Here is a 20,545-nt window from a genome sequence, read left to right on the forward strand (position 1 = left end):
ACTTATTGATAGGGAGAGGAGGGAGCTGTTGTTGAAAGTTGGTACGGCCTTGTGCAGTGAAAAGCTGAGGTCATAGGGAGGAATCTAAACATATGAGTCAGGATTAGCAGTGAGAGAATCCTGAGCTTGAAGGAATCTTCTTTTTTAACAGGAAGGGAGAATGGTTTTGTTGTTAAGGGAGGCCATGTGGTTATGGGACATTTGTCAGAGATGTTCAATAGTGCAGGCAAAAAGAAAGTGAATGGGCACAAACCTTGTGATTAGGTGGGAAACATCTGAAAAAGGGGAAGAGGAGCAGTGCTTTGCTCTTTTGCTGGAGGGATATGGTGAAGAAGGAAGTGATTTCTGGGAACAGAAGGGGAAAGTCAGATGGGTTTAGGTTCTACTTAATATACCTTCTATGGAATGAGAGATGTAAGAAATGGAATAAGGTTTCAATGCATTATTGCTTCTCTGACCTGTCTGGAAAGCTCTGTGTGTTAACAAATTTGAGCTGCAACTCATTTTGATCAGGGCTTTTCCCTGTTCCTCCCTCTTTTCTGAGCTGTCCATGATATTTCTCTTGCCGTGTAAAAAAGAAAGTTATATAATCCCTGTAGTCTTTCTTTCTTAGGAGTTTGAGCTGACAAGACAATGAGGGTGCTAAATGCTTGGAAAATAAGGTGCTTACTTCTAAGGTAGTAGGTTTCCCAAACTGTATTTTGAGAATTTGGAGTGCAATTGAATTTGTCTTCAATTTTTTAACAAGGAGTTTCTAAGTCTAATTGATTAATTCTTACATTGTTCTGTCTTTTCTGTCTCTTTCCAAAACAGGATGATACCCCTTTCATCTCAGACATTAATGATGAATCTTCATCATGGCCAAACACAGGAATATGTGATTAAGCCCAAATATTATCCAGTAAAAAAAGTGATTTCAGGAGAGCAATCCACTGAGAGCTCATTACCACTGAGGCTGGGCCAGGATCAACCTGCATCCTCTTTGCGATGTGAGTACAAAAAACATACTCCCTTCTCTCCCCCCACAAAGCCCCCACTCCCTGGTTTTTTTAAGATCTTGACATTTTCTGCAGTAACACTTGAAGACAGAGAAAGGTTAAAACAACTATATGTGAGATTTCTTAGGTTAGCAAATGCTCCAATATCCTGCATTTTGTGCAGAAACAAAACAGATTTCCTGGATGAGAAAAACAATTGAATCTGATTTGCTGTTGAAAATTTGTCATGTTGTTTCTAGATAATAGTTTTTTCTTCAGAAAAGGGTGCTTTGTGAATGTTTTGCTACAATAGGCACATCTATGAATGTAGTCAGTGTCAATATGATGGATACCTTTTTGGAAAGCTGGAGTTCAGGACTGTGGTCTCATTGACTATTTTTCTCTATATTTAATTTATTATGCGTTTATGAACTTCTGCACAGTATGGAGCTGCCTGAGAGTTTCTGCTTCATATTTATAAAAAAAAGATTGTGTAGGTGCCCAGCTTGTGGCCTTGGCTCATGCCCCATTGTGTGCAGAGCTTGAGGACAAGTTTTGGCATAGAAGATTAAGAGCTTGATGAATTATGGGTTAGGTATTACAGAACGTCTGCTGGCTTGATTTGGAGAAAAGTTCCTGCAGCTGAATAATGGACTGATTAACATTGAGACCTTTAGGTACTTGCAGTCTCCTGACAGACTTCCTTTGCTGTAGCACAAAGAATTATGTTCTGCTGAGGTTTTAGGGAAGAGCCTTTCCTTCTAAATCTTTAACTAGAATTCCTTTGTGTATATTTGCATTTCTGCATTGCACATCTTTATGGTCTGTCCGTTTACACTTAAATACAACTCCCTGCTTCCTTTTCTTCAAGTGTAAGTTTGTTAATGGTAAATGAGACTATTGGCTCTAATGGGAAGACCAGTGGGCAGCTGGAGGACTTTCAATTAACATTTTCAGAGTGGTGAAGTATACTTCTTGCAAAGCACTATCTCCCTTTCTTAGAAGTTTCAGAAAGATTTTTTTTTTTTAGTCACACTGTCAACATCAAGCAGTAGTCTCTTTTGTAAATAAGATGATACTGCTTTTTTTCCAGTCAGCAGTTGTTTTTCTTCAAATAAAATATTAATGGCCACTGGGATTGGATTGTGACCATCTCTCATGACTCTTACTAGTCAGAGTTTACAAATTCCAGGTTTTATAGTTCTCCAGTATTTGATGTGACTGTTCCAGGTTGGATTCTGACCAAAAAAAAACCAAAAAACAACCAAACCATCTTTCCTTTTGGCTCCGTTTTTCAGGCTAAGTCATTCTACCTTCAATACACTCAGTGGTACTCACAAGTATCAAGGTGCCACTAAATGGATGGATTCTGTGAGTTGGTTTTTTTCCTTCTATGGTAGCATAAGGAGAGGACTATGCAGCTGTAAGAGGAAGAAGCCAGTGCTTCTAGCTCTTTCTAGCTTATTTGAGCTCCACTGTTACAGTGCTCTGAGGGACATGACTAGGAGAAGGAAAACCAGGAGCTGAACACTGGACTGGTTTTTATCAAATTCTAAGCCCCTTATTGAGCAGTGCATTAGTAAAACATTCTACCCTTATTGAAAAGCTTATGACTCCTAAAACAGCCAGAGGACAAGTAATAAAAAGAATTTCTATGGCCTGATAAGGTCAGCCATGACTTAAGTGTTGACTCAGAGGTAAAATGCATGCTATTTGGATTGTGTCAAATTTTTGGTTTCTGAGCTCTCTGTCCGCCTAAAAACCAGTCTCATTACCTGTTTCACCTGTTTTCTACATCTGTGAGGTGGGAGTTGGTGACAGTAACTTCTGATGAAGCAGTGTAGATATCTGCCAGTAGAGTGCAGTTTGAGCTGTATGTTGTTAGAGTCTAGGATTATGCACCGCTAGCCTGAAAAGGAGACCTAAAACTTGGCCTGCCATATCTGTTTGGGTTTTCTGGTTTCTGGAGGTACTGGGATGACCTTGAAGATTAGAAGACTACTTGTTTTCATAAAAATTGAATTCTAAATTTCAGCTGTCAGTATTTTAATGTTAGGGATGTTTGAATTAACTATGGTGAGGTAAGATTAGGATGTGAAACCTGATGTCAGGTGTCCTGTGATAACCATGAATATGCAGTCCTTAGTCCTGTTTCAACCAGAGATGGACCCTATGAATTAGTTCATGCTTATGGTTGATGTTCATTGTCTAGCTCATTTATGATTGTGGCTGATGATCTCATGGTGTTTTGTTATTGCTCTTAAATGTATAATCTTATGTAATTGGACAGGCTTTTACTTCATTGAGCAGAGGAATTTTGGTAATGGCCATATGGAGATACTTGAAAAGGAAGAGGGGGAATATGTAATAACTTTATTAAAAAGCAGAGGCCAGAAAGTTAGTACCAAATGCTTCACAACTTTTTTTTTAATAGTAGCAATAAATAAAATTTCTTTAGAGATGAGAAGAAAGAGTAGCCAGGTAATACTTGGTAGCAGTGCCCAAGAGTTCATAGCTATCAATTAACATGGAGTACAAAGCTACTCATTCTGTTGAGTTTTTATGAACATTTCTATGCATTTTACTTCAAAATATTAACACTGTGCCAGAGACTGGCAATTGTGAAAAATGTACCTCATAGAGTAAACTTACTTCTCTAGCTGTTGCTGCAGTTGGTTTTGATTTTTCTGGACTTTCTTGTTTCAGTCCAGTGATGTAAAATGGGTAGTCTTGAAACTGGAACAAGTGTCCGTCTTTTGTTACCTTTAGAGACAGGTCTGTCCTGGCAGAAACAAATGAGATGTGGGGTACTGGTACATTGGGAAGAAAACTGCCAAACATGACCAAGTGCTTCTGAGCATCTTCTGATTTATAGGAAATCAGTCATGTTTAAATGCCCCATCACAGTGTTGTCAGATGAGCTTTTGGATATACTGGGGTAAAAAATATTAAAGTTTAGTCACATTAAACATTTTTCAATTAAAATTAATTAAAGATGCCTTCTGGAATTTTTACTCTGGTGCATTTGTAAGCAGTTTCACTTCTCTGATACTTTTCAGAACATGCAGTATAGTACTTTAGTAAAAACAGTAAATAGTCTATTCTTTTGGCTTTTAAGCTGAATTTTACTGTAAGGTTATGTATCACATCAACAGAGCTTGAAAATTCAGCAAACCACTGGGGTTGCAATTATAGCATTTAAAGTCACCCTGGGATGTGAAATTGAGTTACCTGCCGGTAGCAGGTAGCATTTCTACTGTTAAGCATTTTGAACTTTTGTCTTGTGGGATACAAACTCTGAGTAATTCTCAAGGGATGTATTATTTGCTTAAAAGTACATACTGTCACACTTCTCCTGTAATCTGCCTAAATATTTGGAACCTCAGAGTGAAAAGTTCTCTAGTAGTAGCAACAGCAGCACAGAAATTTCAGCTATAAAATTCTGTTTGCAACCTGGTAGTCCATCAAACAGTAGGAAGATTTTTTTTTAGTAATTCAGGTACATCTACCTCAGACATTTCCCACTAGTCTTTTAATGGCACTGTTAAATAGTAACCACTAGTCATCTGAGCATGAATCCTCTAAATATCAGTGCTTGTATCCCTGGATTTATAAATGCAGTGCTGAAGAAAATTAGTTAAAGGAATTTTGTGTGGTTTCTATTGATCTAAAATTTATATGATAGTAAAAAAATTCTAAATGTGGTCTTTTTGGAATTCCTTTCAACATAGCTATTCTAAGAACTGCTTATTACAGCAGGAAGAGGCTAGGAAGTTTTCAGTTTCACTCTATCCACTTCCGGCTGCTATATGGTTCTTCAGAAAATGCATTTAAATACACACTTCATTTTCCAGCCTGACATGTCTGTGGGCTAGTGTTTAGTGGCACTGTGCATTTTGCCCATTGAGCTGAAAATAGTGAATTTTGTGCTTCTGAAATCAATTGTCGGGTGTTGCCTGCATGTGGAGGACAATTTCGTACACCCTTTCACCAGGGTACAGTTCCTCGTAAGCACAATGATGATGCCACTACTTCCCTGTTTTAGGGGCACGTGTAGAAAATGTATTAATTAGTGACTGAGGCAACCACAGAATGCACTGAAAGCAGAAGAAAAACTCAAGAGTACTTTGCCTACAACTGGAATTGTATTGTGTGAAGTAAATAAGGCATGTGTTTGTATAATGAAGTTATCCCAAGGAAGAAGAGAGGATAAGAAAGAAAATGAGACTAATCTCAGGAAGACAATGTGAGAAGTATGTTAATTTTGCAATTGAAGTTAAATGTTAAGTTGATAAATTAAGTACTATGGAAAAATACTTTCTTCCAGGTAGATTGGGTTGTTTTGGTCTTCACCAAAATTCTTTATCAAATTCATTAAAGAGAACTTGTCTCTACTTTAGGTAGTAAATGAAAACATATCTTGAATTTAAATAGTAAAGGTTACATAAGGTTTAGTGAATTTGGACTTGCAGTACCCTACTGTGTCTTAGTTGTATGTGTTGTGGCTGGAAGTTGGACAAATATGCCTGTATGGCTATTGGACTCTTAGGATCTGCTCGTGGTTCCGTGGACAACTCTTAAATTCTTGTGTAGGGATGAAGCTGAAACAATATGAAGGTTATGTAACTCCTCTAACTATGGCTACATTATATTACATCATATTTTACATAACTTTATACACATGAAATAAGCTTAATGTGGAAGAAAATGTCCCAGCACTTAGGGTTGATGTGCTGAACAGAATACTCAGCTCCAAATTTGGCATAGCAAGAGCTTTCCTATATTGACAGCACAATACACTGGTAACCTAGTGAAGCTCCTCTGTAAGTTTATATGTAATTATGTGTGCTGGCTTCACTGATGACTTCAGAGGTTGATTTAAGCAAATCCCAGGTGTCACTTTGAAATTCCAATTTAAACTATTTTTGTGGAACTGCACCATTCTGACTTCATTTAGTGACACTTACTTCATAATAATAGTATTTCCCTGCCAGGAAGTATGGGTAAACAGCTGCAAAAGGCATAAATATTTTACTGCTTAAAAAAGTGCACACAGAGGTATGATATGTGTTGCATATAAATACATCTGTATGATTTGACATTATACCCAAGTTCAGACTTTGGAGGAAATCTCCCTCTGATCTTCACTGGGTCAGATACTCTTTCCACCATTCTTGTTATTGATTTGTGGAACTGCTCTTCATGAACAGCAAAATTATTCTGTCTCTGGCTTGTCTTAACTAGATCATTGCATTGTGATCCTTGTATCTTGTGCCTATCAATGTATTTATGGACATTAGAGTTAAACAGTGGTAATGTTCCCAACTAGAAGTTTTGGGAAATTTGGAGATGAGGGAGGATCTTAAGGCTACACTCTGAACAAGGTACAGCCAGCAGAATGAGGTGAGTGAAACCAGAACGAACACTTAGAAGACTAACATTAAAGAATAACTGAACGATTGCAAGATAGTCTGTTTGGAGGGAATGTAGAGTCAAATTTGCTTCAGTCACTCATGGTAACTGACATGCATGTATTGCTCCTAAAATTGTACATAGTCAGTTGCAAGGGAATGGGGTAAGTGTATAAATGTTGGGGACTTTTTTGTTTCATTTTCTCAAATGTATGTGTGTTCAAAGCCTGTTCTCTCATTCCAGAGCAGAAGGGATTTTTAAGAGACAAGCTAAAAAGTTTAAGATAAAATTTTTGTTCCTGTCAGCATCAGGGTCAAACAGCACTGGGGCTATTCAAAGAACAATTTTAGTGTGAAGCATTCTTTTCCTGTCTGCCATTTCAGAGCATTATTCTTCCTGCTATTGAACAATATGGTGATTTGTAACAGCCAGTTAAAGTTTACTTTTGATTCTAGCAAGACTTGGAAACAACAGGCTAAATTCTAGCTATAAATTGAGTTATGTAGATTCACATTAATGCAGCTAACTCTAGCAAACCAAGCAGCATATTTACTTTGGTTTTGCCTCAAAAAATAGAGTGACAAATTCTGAAAAAATAACTAACAAATGAATGCAGTTTATTTAGCAATTATAAAAGACTATGGAGTTCTTTGAAAACCTTGGAGACAGAATAGGTCTGTATAAATACAAGCTATTTCACTCAGTATACTCTTGCTGTAGGCATTCTAACAATACCCTTGCTAAGCTGTCTTCGTGATTGTTTGTGTGTCTATAAAGGGCTCACAATTGAGGAGGCCAGAAAATCAGCACCCCTCTGCAACGTACTGTATTTTTCTCTCTGGACTCTGAAAAGATTTTATGGCCCTGAGCTCACTAGAAAATAAATGTCTGCCTGACAGGCAAAGGCTGCTGGTGCTTTTATAGAAACAATTTTAAATGTTGCATTCACCCAAAAATGAATTCTCATCTCCATGCTTTAAAATACAGAGACTGATATACAGCAGAATGAAGAAGAATGTTGGAAAAACATGGTGATCTGGCAAACAGAATTAAAATCAGTTCAAAGCATGTAATTGCTGGGGGAAAACACAGACTGAGACAAATGCATCTCAACTTATGAGATGAAAGAGTATTGGCTCCAAAAGCAAAAATTTCTCAAGAAGATAAGAGGAGGTTTTTCCAGAAAATTCTGTAGGGGAAAGCCTTTATGATGTTTATAAAACGTTAATTTAGGTGGATATAGAGACCTATTGAACCCACACAATTAAACATTAAAAGTCTCTTAGCCTGGCTAACTCCAGAGCTGCTGTAATGCAAGTCTTTGATATCAAGAATTGATTCTGATTGTTTCAAGTAGCTGAGTCTGGTTTTCTTCATAGGAGATGTGAAAGTGCTCTTCTGTCAGTGCCATTGCCTATGCTAGAAGGAATGAACAAATGTTGACAAAAAAAAATTACTGTACAAAGGTTCATACCCTGTGAAGCTCAGATTTCAGAATCAGTGACATCCTTATGTCTGTTGTCATTTTTTCCCCTGTTCAGAAAATTAGGGGGAAAAAAAGATCTTGGCTTCATGTACTGCTGAGAGAGATTTTTAATGGTGATTCAGCATGCAGAGGCGGCTGTATTCATTTATAACTTAATTCCATGATGTCCTGTCCTTTGTCACTGTTTACAGTTTGTTGACTTCCCTAGTGCTTTTTGGTTGTTTCCCTTCAGGAAATGAAATGTCAAGTGGATATACTTTAGTAAGATAATATTAATTTAATTTTTATTCCCTATTCATAGAAATTATGAACATTGACTCTTGCAATTTAGACTTTTTTCTCATTTGAGGGAGTTGTGTATGTTGGGAGGGGGAAACTCTATCTCAGTCATTTATTTTCTTGAGAAGTGCTCTTCCAGCTTGAGACTTGTAATGCTATTGTCTAATATTTGTATTATTATTGTGAAAGAAGCCTAAACAATAACCTTAGGCAAAAGGCATAATTCGAGATGAGTACATAAATTCAGGTGGCAGTGAGTCTCATTCTCAGTGTCTAAGACCAAATTCAGACCACCTTGTGAAAGAGTCCTATTGAGAAAGTGGACAGTGGCATAGTATTTAGCTGGTAATTTTAAAGCTCCTGTATGGTTGTAAGTTTGTGTGTAAAGATGTTGACTTCATTATCAGAGTGTGCATTGCAGCAGCTTTCATCGGTGGAAAATTGCTTGTGGTGGGCTGTAAAGTTACTTCTGCTTATTACAGCCGAGATGAGGATTGTAACCCTAACCCTAACTCTGTGCCTTAGATGATGTCTGTGTCTAAATGTGGCTTTTGGGCCTTTGTTACCATATCACTCAAGTCAGAGCCTTTTGGTATGCTTGGGTACCTAAGAAGCTGGGTAATTTGAATGGAAACTTAAAAAGGCTTCTTCACCTGAATGTTGTGCTGTGTTGATGTGAACTCAAGCATGAGTCGCTTGAAGTTCTGTTTCAGGACAAGTACTGCACTCTGGGAAAGACAGGCCGTCTGGGTGCTAATATTTTGCATAATTCATATTTGAAATTGCAGCTGAAGCACTTGACTGCCTGCCTATCCTTAGAAGTACACTCAGCTGAGCACTCCTGCGGGATTAAGCTCCCCAAGGACTGCTGTAGTAGTCATTGTGGTGTCTGGAATCCAGCTGTAGTGAAGTCAGAATTCCTCAAAGAAAAGTGGCTGAGCCCTAAACTAAGCAGTCTTGAACTAAGGATTTGAACTAAGCAGTCTTAGGTCATCAGGATTTACTTCTGAATGGGTTGGGCACACTCCTGTTCAATGTTGTGCTCGCTCCATGCAATCAATTTCTCTCATCCCTTGGAAAAGAGACCTAGGACTGGTAAGTGGTATAACTAGATGCTAAAATCTAGCTCTTTATCATCATAACCATTTGTGGGTCTAGTTTAAATCTAATTGATTTAAACAAAATAAATGCAGTACAGATTAAAATAATTATTGGCCAAAAAGTTTATTTCAATGAATTGAAGCCATTCCATGAGACATCAAACCACACTGCATGCTGTGTTTGGGTTGGTACCTTTTTCTGGATCACACTCAACTATGTGAAGGGAAATGATAGTTATGTATCTCATTACCAGGAGAATGGCTGTAGTTTAAGGTAGGATGTTCATTGCCCGAGGATTGTATATAAAGAATCCTTGTAGTGATCAAAAAGGCAAGGAAGACAAAAGGTAATTGATAAAACCTGCTGTCAGAGACCTCAGATTTCAAATCCATGTGTGATTTGTACATTATGGGTTTCCACAAGGACAAAATTGAATGTAATTTCTGTGAATTCCTCTCTTGCTCTAAAAGCCTGTGTCAGTGAGAGAATTTATCAGCAAAGGGCTTGTGGCATGTAAACACAGTTAGGTCTTTCTAAACAATCTCAGCACTTGTGCCTGCATATGCTCCTTTGGTACTTTTAAGTGAAGCCATCCATACAAAACACAAAAAACTGTGTTGCAGATAGTAGAGATCTTTTTGAAATTTGTCAAAATTAATATAGGAAACCTACTTGAGTGAAACAAGTGTTGCTGTAGTAAATGACTTCAAACAGTACACTGTTCACACTCATCTTTATTTTAAACTGAGATTAAGATAATTGAGGAATGGGTTATTAGCCTCTCCTAGGATAGACTACTAAAATTTTTAAAGTGTTTTGGAGGGTGGTGGATGTGGTGATGAGGAAGATAGTGGAATTCTCTGTTCTATTCCTTGACAGGGAGCAAGGAAGAGATTGTATCCCTGGGATAATCAAGAAGGGGAAAAGACTTTCCCAGTTATTTTCTTTTCAGCTACCTTCTTCCTTCCTGGAAGCTTCCTACGTGATGCTTCCTGGAAGCATCAAACTTTCTTTTGAAATGATTTCTTTTCCTATCTGTCAAGCATGCTGAAGAAGCAAGCAGAGCTTAAAAAGAGGGTAGAGAAACGGGGGTGAGATAGAAGCCGGAAGTCTGAGAGCTCAGTTCTGACTGCAGGGAGAAGATTGTGGTGGGAGCTTCTGAGCATGACAGAAGGAAGAAGTGAAGATGTAGAGAGACATAGCTAGTCAGAAATCTATCTAGAGAAGTGTGTGTAATTGCAATAGCGGCAATAAGAATGGCAACAAAAATATCAGTGCATATCTATCTTCAGATACTGTCATATTAAATAGTTGGATCATGTTTTGCTTTTTTTTTGGGAGCCTTTTAGTTTGCATCAAGACAATAGAACTGAGTACTTGAAAAGCGATGAAATATCAAAGGTTAAGTTGTATTAACTAATTAAATAACATCATACAAATGCAGCAAAAATATGAAGTACATAGAGAAGAAATAACAAAAAGTAGGAATGCTAAACTAATTACATTTCAATAATGTGTTCCTACAGCTGTCTAGACATGTTAAATCAAGTACAGCTTGCCACGCTGTCATCTTGCTCAAAATGTTTTACTGGGTGGATGTGCATACATACACCTCATCTAATGTAGAACTGGGGGTGTACTTTTAAGCATTGGAGAAGGCATTGGATCTTGGATTAAATAAATCTGGATCATCTTATTTTTAATTTCATTGACATGTCTAATTTCTCCCAATGCTTGTGAAAAGGGAACTGGCTGTGAGGTGATCTAGTGAACAGTAACCAAGTTTCTGCAAAGAGCAAAGGTAGGCATTTTATACTGAAGCCAAAAATCAAATTACTCAACAGCTGTCTTGCCTTTCTTTAATCCATGTAGTTTTCAGACTTGTTTGTGCTTGTGACTGTTACAGAAAGATTATTACTTATATTCTGCATTATTTTTAGATGGGCAAGATTTGAATGCAGGAGATTTTACTCCAGTGCTCAGAGCAGAGTAAGGGTTGAGTTCAGTCCTGCTAAGGTTGTGCAAGGGATGTTCTGTATTTGTTTTACTGGGATGATATCTGTATCAACAGATCGGAAGGGGATTTGGGGGATGTGTGCCCCTTTGGCCTTAGCTGCAGATTGGTTCTGGGTATGAAGTATCAGTGCATTGTTGGGAGACAAAAATAAATTAAAATCACAGAAGCATTTTATGTAAAGCTGTGTAAGTAATTCTGCTGCTCTCCCCATCATTGATCAGACCTCAGCTGCAGTAAAGTGTGGTTTTGGACAGGGTTTGTGAAGAAAGATGAGGACCCAGTGACTGCTATCAAAAGCAAAACAAAAAAGATGTAGATCTGCAAAATACGGGCTGTCAGACTGAATGTTTAGATGGTTTTGGTCTGGTCAAAATGAGACTGAGGGAGATTGGTGGCAGTGGCCTTCAGGTTTGTTAGAAAAATGATCCACAGAGGAATAATGTTTTGTAAAAGTTTGCTGTAGATAAAGCAGAGCAATAGTTTGCTTGAGTTGCTACAGGGGAAGTGTGGATTACATATTAGGATTACCTTTACAACAGGGGAGGCTGAAGTGCTGGAATAAATTGTTCAGGGAGGCTGTGGAATCTGCATAATAGAAGGGGTTTGAGGATAGTCTGGACAAACCCTTTGTTTAATGTTGCTGTTTTATCCTGGGAAAATGAAGATAGGGGAGATTAAGAGATCTCTCAGAATCTCTTTCAGCCCTTTCTGTGCCTTTTAAAGCCTGTATTTCTCCCAATGTGTAATCAAAAATTTAGGGAAGATCTGTCTGTGGCCTATATGTCAATCTATTTTTATTTTCTTTTTTTTTTCTGGTCATTTTTTTTCTTCTTTAGCTCCTAGCATTATAAATCTTCTAGATGATGCTATTTCTAAGTTTTATGACAGCTAAGTTCAACTTGTTCTGATCTTTGGAAACTAGGTTTTTATTGGTTGATTGGGTTTTTTTATTTTATTTGAAATTGATGACTAAGTGGTTACAAGACAGAACTTCCTCATATATTGTCAAAAGTGTAAAAAGGAGAAGGTCATTTGACAATAGTTCTAAGAGCTTAACTATCTTACTTGTGTGGTTGATTTTTATACAATGTCATCTTTCCTTTTAGCTGAACAAGCATGTGTAGTGTAAGGACTAAACCAGGTGGATTTGTGAAATAACTGGGAGACACCTTTTTTAGGAAATAAGTAATTTCCTTCTGCTACTTCTTTTTTTTGTTTTTTGTGTCAGTATTTAGCTAAGAAAAAGGAGAGGGTGTTGGTCAAATAGGAATTTAAAATGTTGAATGTATTAGCTGCTTAAAAGCTAATTTGGTTTGATTTTGGAAGATTCAATTTTAAATGCTCTCCTCATGCATCATGATTATAATTTGAAAATGTAAAATAGCCTGAAATAATCTATTCTCATTGTGAAGAGAATGTAATTCTAAAATAGAATCTTCAGCTCTTATGACACACTGTGTAGATAAACATATGAAAACACACTGGGATCAGTGCAGAAGTAGAATGTCATGAAAAGAGAGTACTGTATATCATTACTGGAGGCACTGATGGAATGTCTATAGTTCTGCGAGTTCTGTTTCCTTAGGAGATTTGCCTCAGGATATTTGTCATAAATGAAGGCATAAAAAAAACCCAAAAACCCAACAGAAACCAAAACAATGAGAACAACAACACCCCCCAAACTGGCTTCTTAAAATAGTTTTAGAAATCTCTGGAATATGGGAGATGTGTCCATAAGCTACACTATGTACTAGTGTACTCAGCTGGTAGAAGCCACTGCTTGTGATTTTTTAAATTTTTTTTTATTGTGAATCCTTTTGGTTAGATCACTGTGAAGCACAAAACTGTCACACAAATAACATCAATGTTTTTGACACATTAAAAGATTTTAGTCTCTTTGCCCCCTTGACCTGTGTAGTTGTCTATTTAACTGAATACCAATCCTGCTTTCACTAGTGTTGCTAGCTCATTGTTTTCCTGCAAAACAGGAAAATACCACAAATCATCTGAGCTCCACTGTGGCTACTGAACACTGTCAGAATGTTGGAGCTGTGAGAGCAGCCATAAACCCAAGGAAAAGAAGTGTTAATAGAAATTCTTCTAGGAAGAAACAAAGTCTGAGTTGCATTACACAGCAACTCAGGAGGTTGAGGAGGAATTCTTCCCCTTAGACAATTCTTTCCAGGCGTGGCTGTGTAAGCTGTTGTGGCCACCTGAACATAAAACCTGCCATCTGCCCTGTCTTAGCTACTTCACCTTTTTTGCTAATTCAGGGGGGAAAAAATTGTCATAATGGATAGTGGGGGCAGAAAGGGTTCTATTAAGAAATCCCTTGGCTTGCATTTTCCTGCAGTTGTTGCTAAATCATAAATTTTTCACAGCAGGGGTTTGATGTGTTCATGATATTATATCATAGTGACTTACAGAGATGGAAAAAAAGTCTCATACATATCATGCCAACTTTCAACTAAAATCTCAGCACTTCACCCAGACATCTTTCTTTTTTTTTTTAATCTGGCTCAAGAGTTTTACAGATTTTGGAAATTATGGGTACATTCTTCCACTGATCTCTTTTGACAAATGTATCCCAAAGCTCTGAAGTATAAGTGAGCCTGGACTAGGAGGCAGGATGATGGCGCTGTTGGCTGAATCTCATTGTGAGTTTGCTGAGGGATGAAGTTTTATCCACTATTAGTCATCTTGATTGACCTGTCTTTATTAAAACAGGTCAATCAAACCTGTCTGTCTCTAGTTTGGCCATTTTCTTCAGTATTTTTTCTGTTTATTTGGTGTTTGCATCTTCTACTTTTGTTTTTTTTCATTAGGCTTGTTTGTTTATCTGGTCTCGTATTTGTATTTCTTCAGTCTGCTGTTATACTTAGGAGCATAGTGAGGTGTTTCATTTCCACATGTTTAAAATTGGTCTAGAAGAGTTGGATTTACATCTGTCTATATATATATATCAAAATTATTCCAGGTGTGTTGTTGTAGCACTACCAATTTTTTTCCAAAAATGGATTTGAGGTAATCTAACTTGCAGATTTTGTTATGCCTATGTCACAATGGCATCATCAGTAGAGGCTCTGGAGTTAGAAGAAAATACTCTGTATGCTTCCTTAAAAATACACTGTCCTTTAATAGGAGACAGTCCAAGGTCAGAAGAGGCCAAGGCTGTAGCAGTACTGGTCCTCCTCGTGTGAAATTGTGGGGTTTAGCATTAGTACTGCAAAATCAGCTAACAGATATTGAAGGACATTTTCTCATTTAGAATTGAATTTTCCTCTTCGGACAAGAGGAAGGGAAAAAATACAGAAGAGGAGATTCAAGCAAGTCCAGGAGCCTAAACTTGAAGTTTCTGCTGAAAGCTTCTTTTCAGGAGAGCTGGTGGTCTTTTTTTCATCTGCCTGTGTTAAGCTCACTGTTAAGGTCCCTAACCCTCAGAATCTGTGAGGATAGTACTGTTTACTTCTCTGTACGTGCATAAAAGAATGGTAGTGACATCTCTGCCTTGAATCGCTTTGTCAAATGCTGATCAGTGTTTAAGCTCAGAGGCCGTAATTAGCTTTTTATCTGTCCTAAATGTCTTCAAAAGAATTGAAGTTAAAAGCTGTGGCCTGCTAGGGAAGGAGAACAAACTAAGTGTTGTTACAGTCTTCATAAATCTAAGAAAGATGGAGAAAATATTCCCATGTCTAAGGATATGAAGGTGTCTTATTTCTCTCTTTTTGCAACTATCAAAACAGGAATATCTGAGAATTTGCTTTATAGCAGAATAACTAGCAGACAGCTAGATAAACACATCATGTGGTGGTTCACCAACCAGCTGGCAGGTCAACATGAAGGGTTGTAGTAAATAGGGTTACATCAGGCTGGTCACTGGTGACTACTGGGTGTCTATAGGGCTACATTTTAGGGTCAGTGCCCTTCAACACAGTTTTGGGTGCCACACTATAAGAAGCCTATAAAGCAGTTGGACAGTGTCCAAAGAAGGACCATGACAACAGGAAGGGCCTTGAGGAGCAGTTGTATGAGGAGCAGCTGAGGTCACTGTGTCTGGTCAGCCAGGAGGAGACTGAGGCAAGACCTCACTGCGGTTACAGCTTCCTTGTGAGGGGAACAGGAGGGGCAGGCACTGATCTCTGCTCTGTGGTGACCAGTGACGGGACCCAAGGGAATGGCCTGAAGTTGTGTCAGGAGAGGTTTAGGTTGGAAAAGGTTCTTCTCCCAGAAGATGGTTGGGCACCAAGGAAGTGGTCACAGCACCAGCCTGACAGAGTTCAAGAAGCGTTTGGACAAAGCTCTCAGGCACCTGGTGTGACTCGTGGGTTGGTCCTGTGCAGGGCCAGGAACTGGACTCCCTGTGTAAGTACCTTCTAACTCAGGAGATTCTATGAAAAACTTTGCTGAATAATCATTTGAATATTTGTAAGGGCTAGAGCTTCCATCATGTTGTTTTGAAGACTTCTTCCTGAAAAACTCCATTTAAACATTGTTTTACTCTTTACCTCTCTAGGTATTGATCTGTGTTTTTGAAAGTACTGTTTAACTACTAGTACTCCCAAACTTAGATACTAGTATTTTCTCATCCAAAAGCATTGAAAAGCAAATATTACAATTTCTGTTGACTCTCATACTAAGGCATCTCTTTTACTAGAATAATTGTGCTACAGGATTTTCTGGTAAAATGTATACCATGTGATAAAAATTATTTTAAAATTTTTGTTGCTGGGAACACTATGCCCAAATGTTCTTACTATAGCTCAGCACTCAACAGTATAGTACAGAATACTGTGAAGGAGAATTAAATGATGATTTAATGTCATCTTTACTATTTCAAGAACATAACTATGGGGCTGACGCTGGGTCTGCAGACAATCTATTGCACTTTAAGTTGGGTCACATTCAAAAGAGCTGCTTGGGTTCACGAATAGCACATTTTATTCAATGCAACACATATGGATGTTTCCTCTGGACTGCTGGTGCCAAATGCATTAACTGCAGAGTAGATGTATTCAGCACTAACAACACTACTGTCTTCATCAACTTCATGTCCCAAGTCAACACTCAGCAGAGCTGAGGGGACAACACTTACTGAAAGGTGTCCCTCTGGGGGGGGCGTGAGGACAACAAACCTGTCAGTCTGTCCCTGCACAATTTCATGTCCAATTCTCATCTCCTGGGTAGACAGAAAATGGCAGTACTTCTTATAACTCACTAACCACAGTTGTGCCAGGTGCTGTGGTGGGACTGTGGTCAAACCTTCGGTTCTTTGTGAACACGTTGTACAGAATATTTCTTGGTAGGAAGTGTACTTCTCTAGGTGTCAGGTAGAAGAATCTGACCCTCATGGCCTCCACTTTTCTCCCATGCCATAGCTACACAAACCATGTGACCATTCAGTTTCAGTGTTTTCTCTCCATCTCTTATTGAGCTCTGCATTTTCTGCCCTTCCAGCACTGACAAAGCTGAGTTATTTTATTTTGTTTTCAGCTAAGCCAGAAATCTTGTCTGTGTCCCCCAATACTGATTTCTACAGTGTAGGCAGGACTGACTTTTCTGATTCAACTATCCCTGTTTTTTTAATTAGATCACATCCTAAAGGAAAAGTATTGCTAAAACGTCTGAAAGTATAATACGTAAAATGGACTTTTCTAGGGAAATATATATATATAAAACTGTACAAGTAAAATACAAAGATGGCAATCTTGCCTTTGAAGCTATGCTTTTAAAAAGCAAAGCTTCAAACTTCTGCCCTCAGCAATTCATAGGTCCCTTATATCTGTTTAAGGTGTATTCATTTTTGTAAGAAATGCGTGGCATCTTAGAATCCAAGACATCTTCTAAATCACAATATTATCCTTTGATCAAAATATTTTATTCTTGGATCTGTCAGGGCTCTTCCTTTTCTAAACATTGTTTATGGGGAATAAGGTGGGAACATCTGTACTACAGCTGCTGTTCAAATAGAGCAATGCCTTTACTGTAGACAAAACAATCAGCACAATTGCTTAAATTTATTTGTTTATGAAGAGCCAGAAATAAGGAAGTTTTATATTCTTTCCAAATAGGAAGATTTTAAAGATTTTCTTAAGATTTTCAAAAAAGTGTTTGTCTGGAAAGTATTTCATGAACTAGGTTAGGCAACTATCCAGACACTTTTTTATTTCTATGACATCAGGCAGAAGGAGATTCTTCTCTTTCTGTGTGTCATTTCTTGGCATTCTTAGGTTTGATATGAAAGTACTTATTAATAGTTTCCACAAAGATGCTATGATATATTTTCAAGAACTTGCTAAATTTATTAGTAGTATGCAGAGGACAAAATGTTTTCTTTTTAAATAATTGCAAATAGAATCTGTTCTTTTCCCCATTTTTCCTAATAAGTAGTTTTAATGCAGTTTTTGTCTTCAGCTGTTAGATGTAGGATCAAATACATCTGGTTTTACATATGATTCTGTAACAAGAAATTATAACTAGCTTAATAACAAATTAGTGCTTGTGCAGTCTTTTTTACATTTAAGTTTTTAAAAATTACTATAGGGAAGTATATAAAAAAGGAGAATCTAGCCATATTTTATCTTTGATCTCAGCACTTTAAAGCACTGATACTTCTCACTCTTTTCTCTGAGCTATTTATTACTAAAACAAAGGCTGACAGTAGAGCTCAGTCTATAATATGCAAATTCTTGTGGAAAAATAGTGCCAAAAAACTGTGAAGAAAAAATGGGACCAGGCAGCTGCGTCACAAGGTTTGACCACTTCAGGCTGGGGTGCCAGGAGATTTGAGACAGATGTTTTCAGACATGCCGCATGCCTAAAACGTTTCCAGGGGTTGAGCTACAAATAGTGACTTAATAAGTGCAGAAACAGGAAAAGTATGTAGGAGTACACAAGAGTTTATTCACCTCTAGGTGCAGAGCCAGCTCTTTACATTACATCTGCCTGTCAGGGTCGGCTATTTAAGCTGTCATGCCCTTGGTATTGCTCTTTGTCTGCCTGTGAATAAAGTGCAGCATTGTGATTACTAATCCCACTCCAGTGACTTGACTTTAAATGTGGTTTTGGAGCAGATCCCGGAGTTCTGTTTGCTAAGCTTCCTACTCCTGTTTCAGAGACACCACTGGAGATCTATGAGAGAGAGCACTGCAGACTGCCCTCCTCCTGTAGACCTGTCGCCTTCCCCCCCCGCGCCTTTTTTTTTTTCCCAAAAACTTTTTGAACAAAATCAATGGATACCAAAGTGATCTGTTTATTTTTCTTTTTTTCTTTGCCTCCGCTGACAGTGGGAAATCACACTGGTCGCATCAAGGTGGTCTTTACACCCAGCATCTGTAAAGTGACTTGTACCAAAGGCAACTGTCAGAACAACTGTGAGAAGGGAAATACAACCACCCTGATCAGTGAAAACGGCCATGCTGCTGACACTCTGACAGCCACCAACTTCCGAGTAGGTAAGTACCCTGAAACTCTGTTTGTCCTTAGCTGTCCTCTCCTGACTAACAGAGGGAGGAGATGTTTTGTTATTAATACCATTTGTGCATCTGTTGCTCTTTGTTTGGAGGGCTCTGCTGAGTAGGAACCATTGTATGCTAGACAAGCTTTCTGGTGTCCTTCGGAAATGTTCCCAAAAGTTCCTTTTGTGTCTGAGAAAAAAAGCTCCCATGTTTTTCATCTGAATTTTCAGCTGCAGGGATGCAACATGCTAAGCTGAAGCTTTTGGTAAAATTCCTTCCTCAGAGTTTGTGTTAGTAAATAGGGAAGATGACAGATTACACATAAGGTTGTGTTTTCTTTTTTTTACGTGTTTAAGATGTATCAAATGCACATAAAACCTAGTGAACAGCTAACAGTGACTCTGTCTTCAAAAATTTGTTCAGCAGTTCCTTAAAACTACAGCCCTTCTTAAATATGCAGCAACTTAAAACTCTTCTTACTGCTGACAGTAAGTCGGATTTCATATTTGGCATTTTTAGAAACTGAAATAATGTTAAGCCTAATTAAAGTTATTGAAGCCAGTAATTTCTTTGTTAATGTTTATTCTTTCTGCTTGCTCGGTAAGAGTATCAACAGAATGCCAGACTAAACCCTACAACTCTTTGACTCTGTTGAAACAAATCCTGAAAGCTGCCTAGGATAATGATTGGCATATTTTAACTGCATACTAAATGGGCATGTGCGTGCAATTATTTACCTTGTAAGTTAAGATATACAGATATATGGGTACATACCTAAACACTTCAAATTTGTCATTTCACATTATGATACCCTGAGCTGCTCTTGGAAAGTAATTTTGTAGTTAACCTGAAAATACCATAGTGTTGTTTTCTGGGAAAAAAATTGTGAATTTCTAGTCAAAGAATGCCAAATATGAACACTGTAATTTTAGTCTTCTGTCTAGAATAAACATAGAGTTCAAGCAGTGCTGAGGCTGGCCAATATTGCCGTTTTTCAAGTGCAGTGTATTTCATGCTCTGAGGGTGGGGGGAAAAAGCCACTTGAAGATATTATTCTTTTCTTCTGGACAGATGATACAAAGAGCAGTACCCTTTTTTAATGCTCCTACTAGACTGTCAGGCTGTGGGGGAAAACCCTTGAAGTTACTAACTCGTTCCTTCATAGTATGCATATTTGTAAAAATGAATGTGTTTTGGACTAATAGTAAAACCAGTGTTTTAAAACAAGAATAGGGCAAATTTTGGGGTTGGTTTGTGGTCGTTTGGAGGCACAAAAAAAAAGAAAAAGTATTTTGTAAAAGGAATAGTAAATCTTATACTTTTAATTTGTGTTTACTGCCAATGCAGAATTTTACCAAGGTTTTGGCAAGAACCCCAGCTAAATAAGTTTTTTGTTTGATTTTCTGACTAGCATGAAAGGATAGGGTTATTCTTCCTCCCTTTCATTTGACCTAATTTTTCTATTGAAATTATGAAATTCTGAGAACAGGCAGTCATGTAATTTGTCTGCTATGTAAATCTGTGCTGTAACATGACCTCCTCTCAAATACTTGAAAACTTGGAGAGTGGAAATTGACCTGCGAAGACGTGTTCCACACCTTGCTTCCTGGCCTCCGGCCACGCAGCTCTGGTGCACTGGGTACAATGGGCTGCTAGAAACATTCAACAAAAGCAGCCTATTGTAGTACTCGATGGAAAGATAAGGGAGTCTTCTGTTGAAAAATGTATAAAAGCAAGTTGCTACACATGGATAAGGATTTTTAGCTTGCCTGTTAGCTATCTTCCCTAATACATTTAAGAGACAAGAAGTGTTTAGTGC

General features: G+C 37.9%; 1 protein-coding gene across 7 annotated transcripts in view; it reads left to right on the plus strand.

The window, feature by feature from the left end:
* LTBP1 (latent transforming growth factor beta binding protein 1) overlaps window positions 1–20,545 on the plus strand; it is a 187,451-nt gene that overhangs the window by 45,892 nt on the left and 121,014 nt on the right. For 6 of the 7 annotated variants that reach the window (XM_005416252.3, XM_031061012.1, XM_031061025.1 and 3 more), the window contains exons 3-4: window positions 814–989; window positions 18,556–18,723. In XM_005416252.3, the coding sequence (XP_005416309.2) occupies window positions 814–989; window positions 18,556–18,723 (344 nt within the window). Of the gene's footprint in view, window positions 1–813; window positions 990–18,182; window positions 18,724–20,545 lie in introns of those variants that run through there. The other variant, XM_031061030.1, reaches the window with a different exon arrangement.

Source organism: Geospiza fortis, unplaced genomic scaffold (genome assembly GCF_000277835.1).
Source record: "Geospiza fortis unplaced genomic scaffold, GeoFor_1.0 scaffold41, whole genome shotgun sequence".
NCBI classification, from domain to species: Eukaryota; Metazoa; Chordata; class Aves; order Passeriformes; family Thraupidae; genus Geospiza; species Geospiza fortis.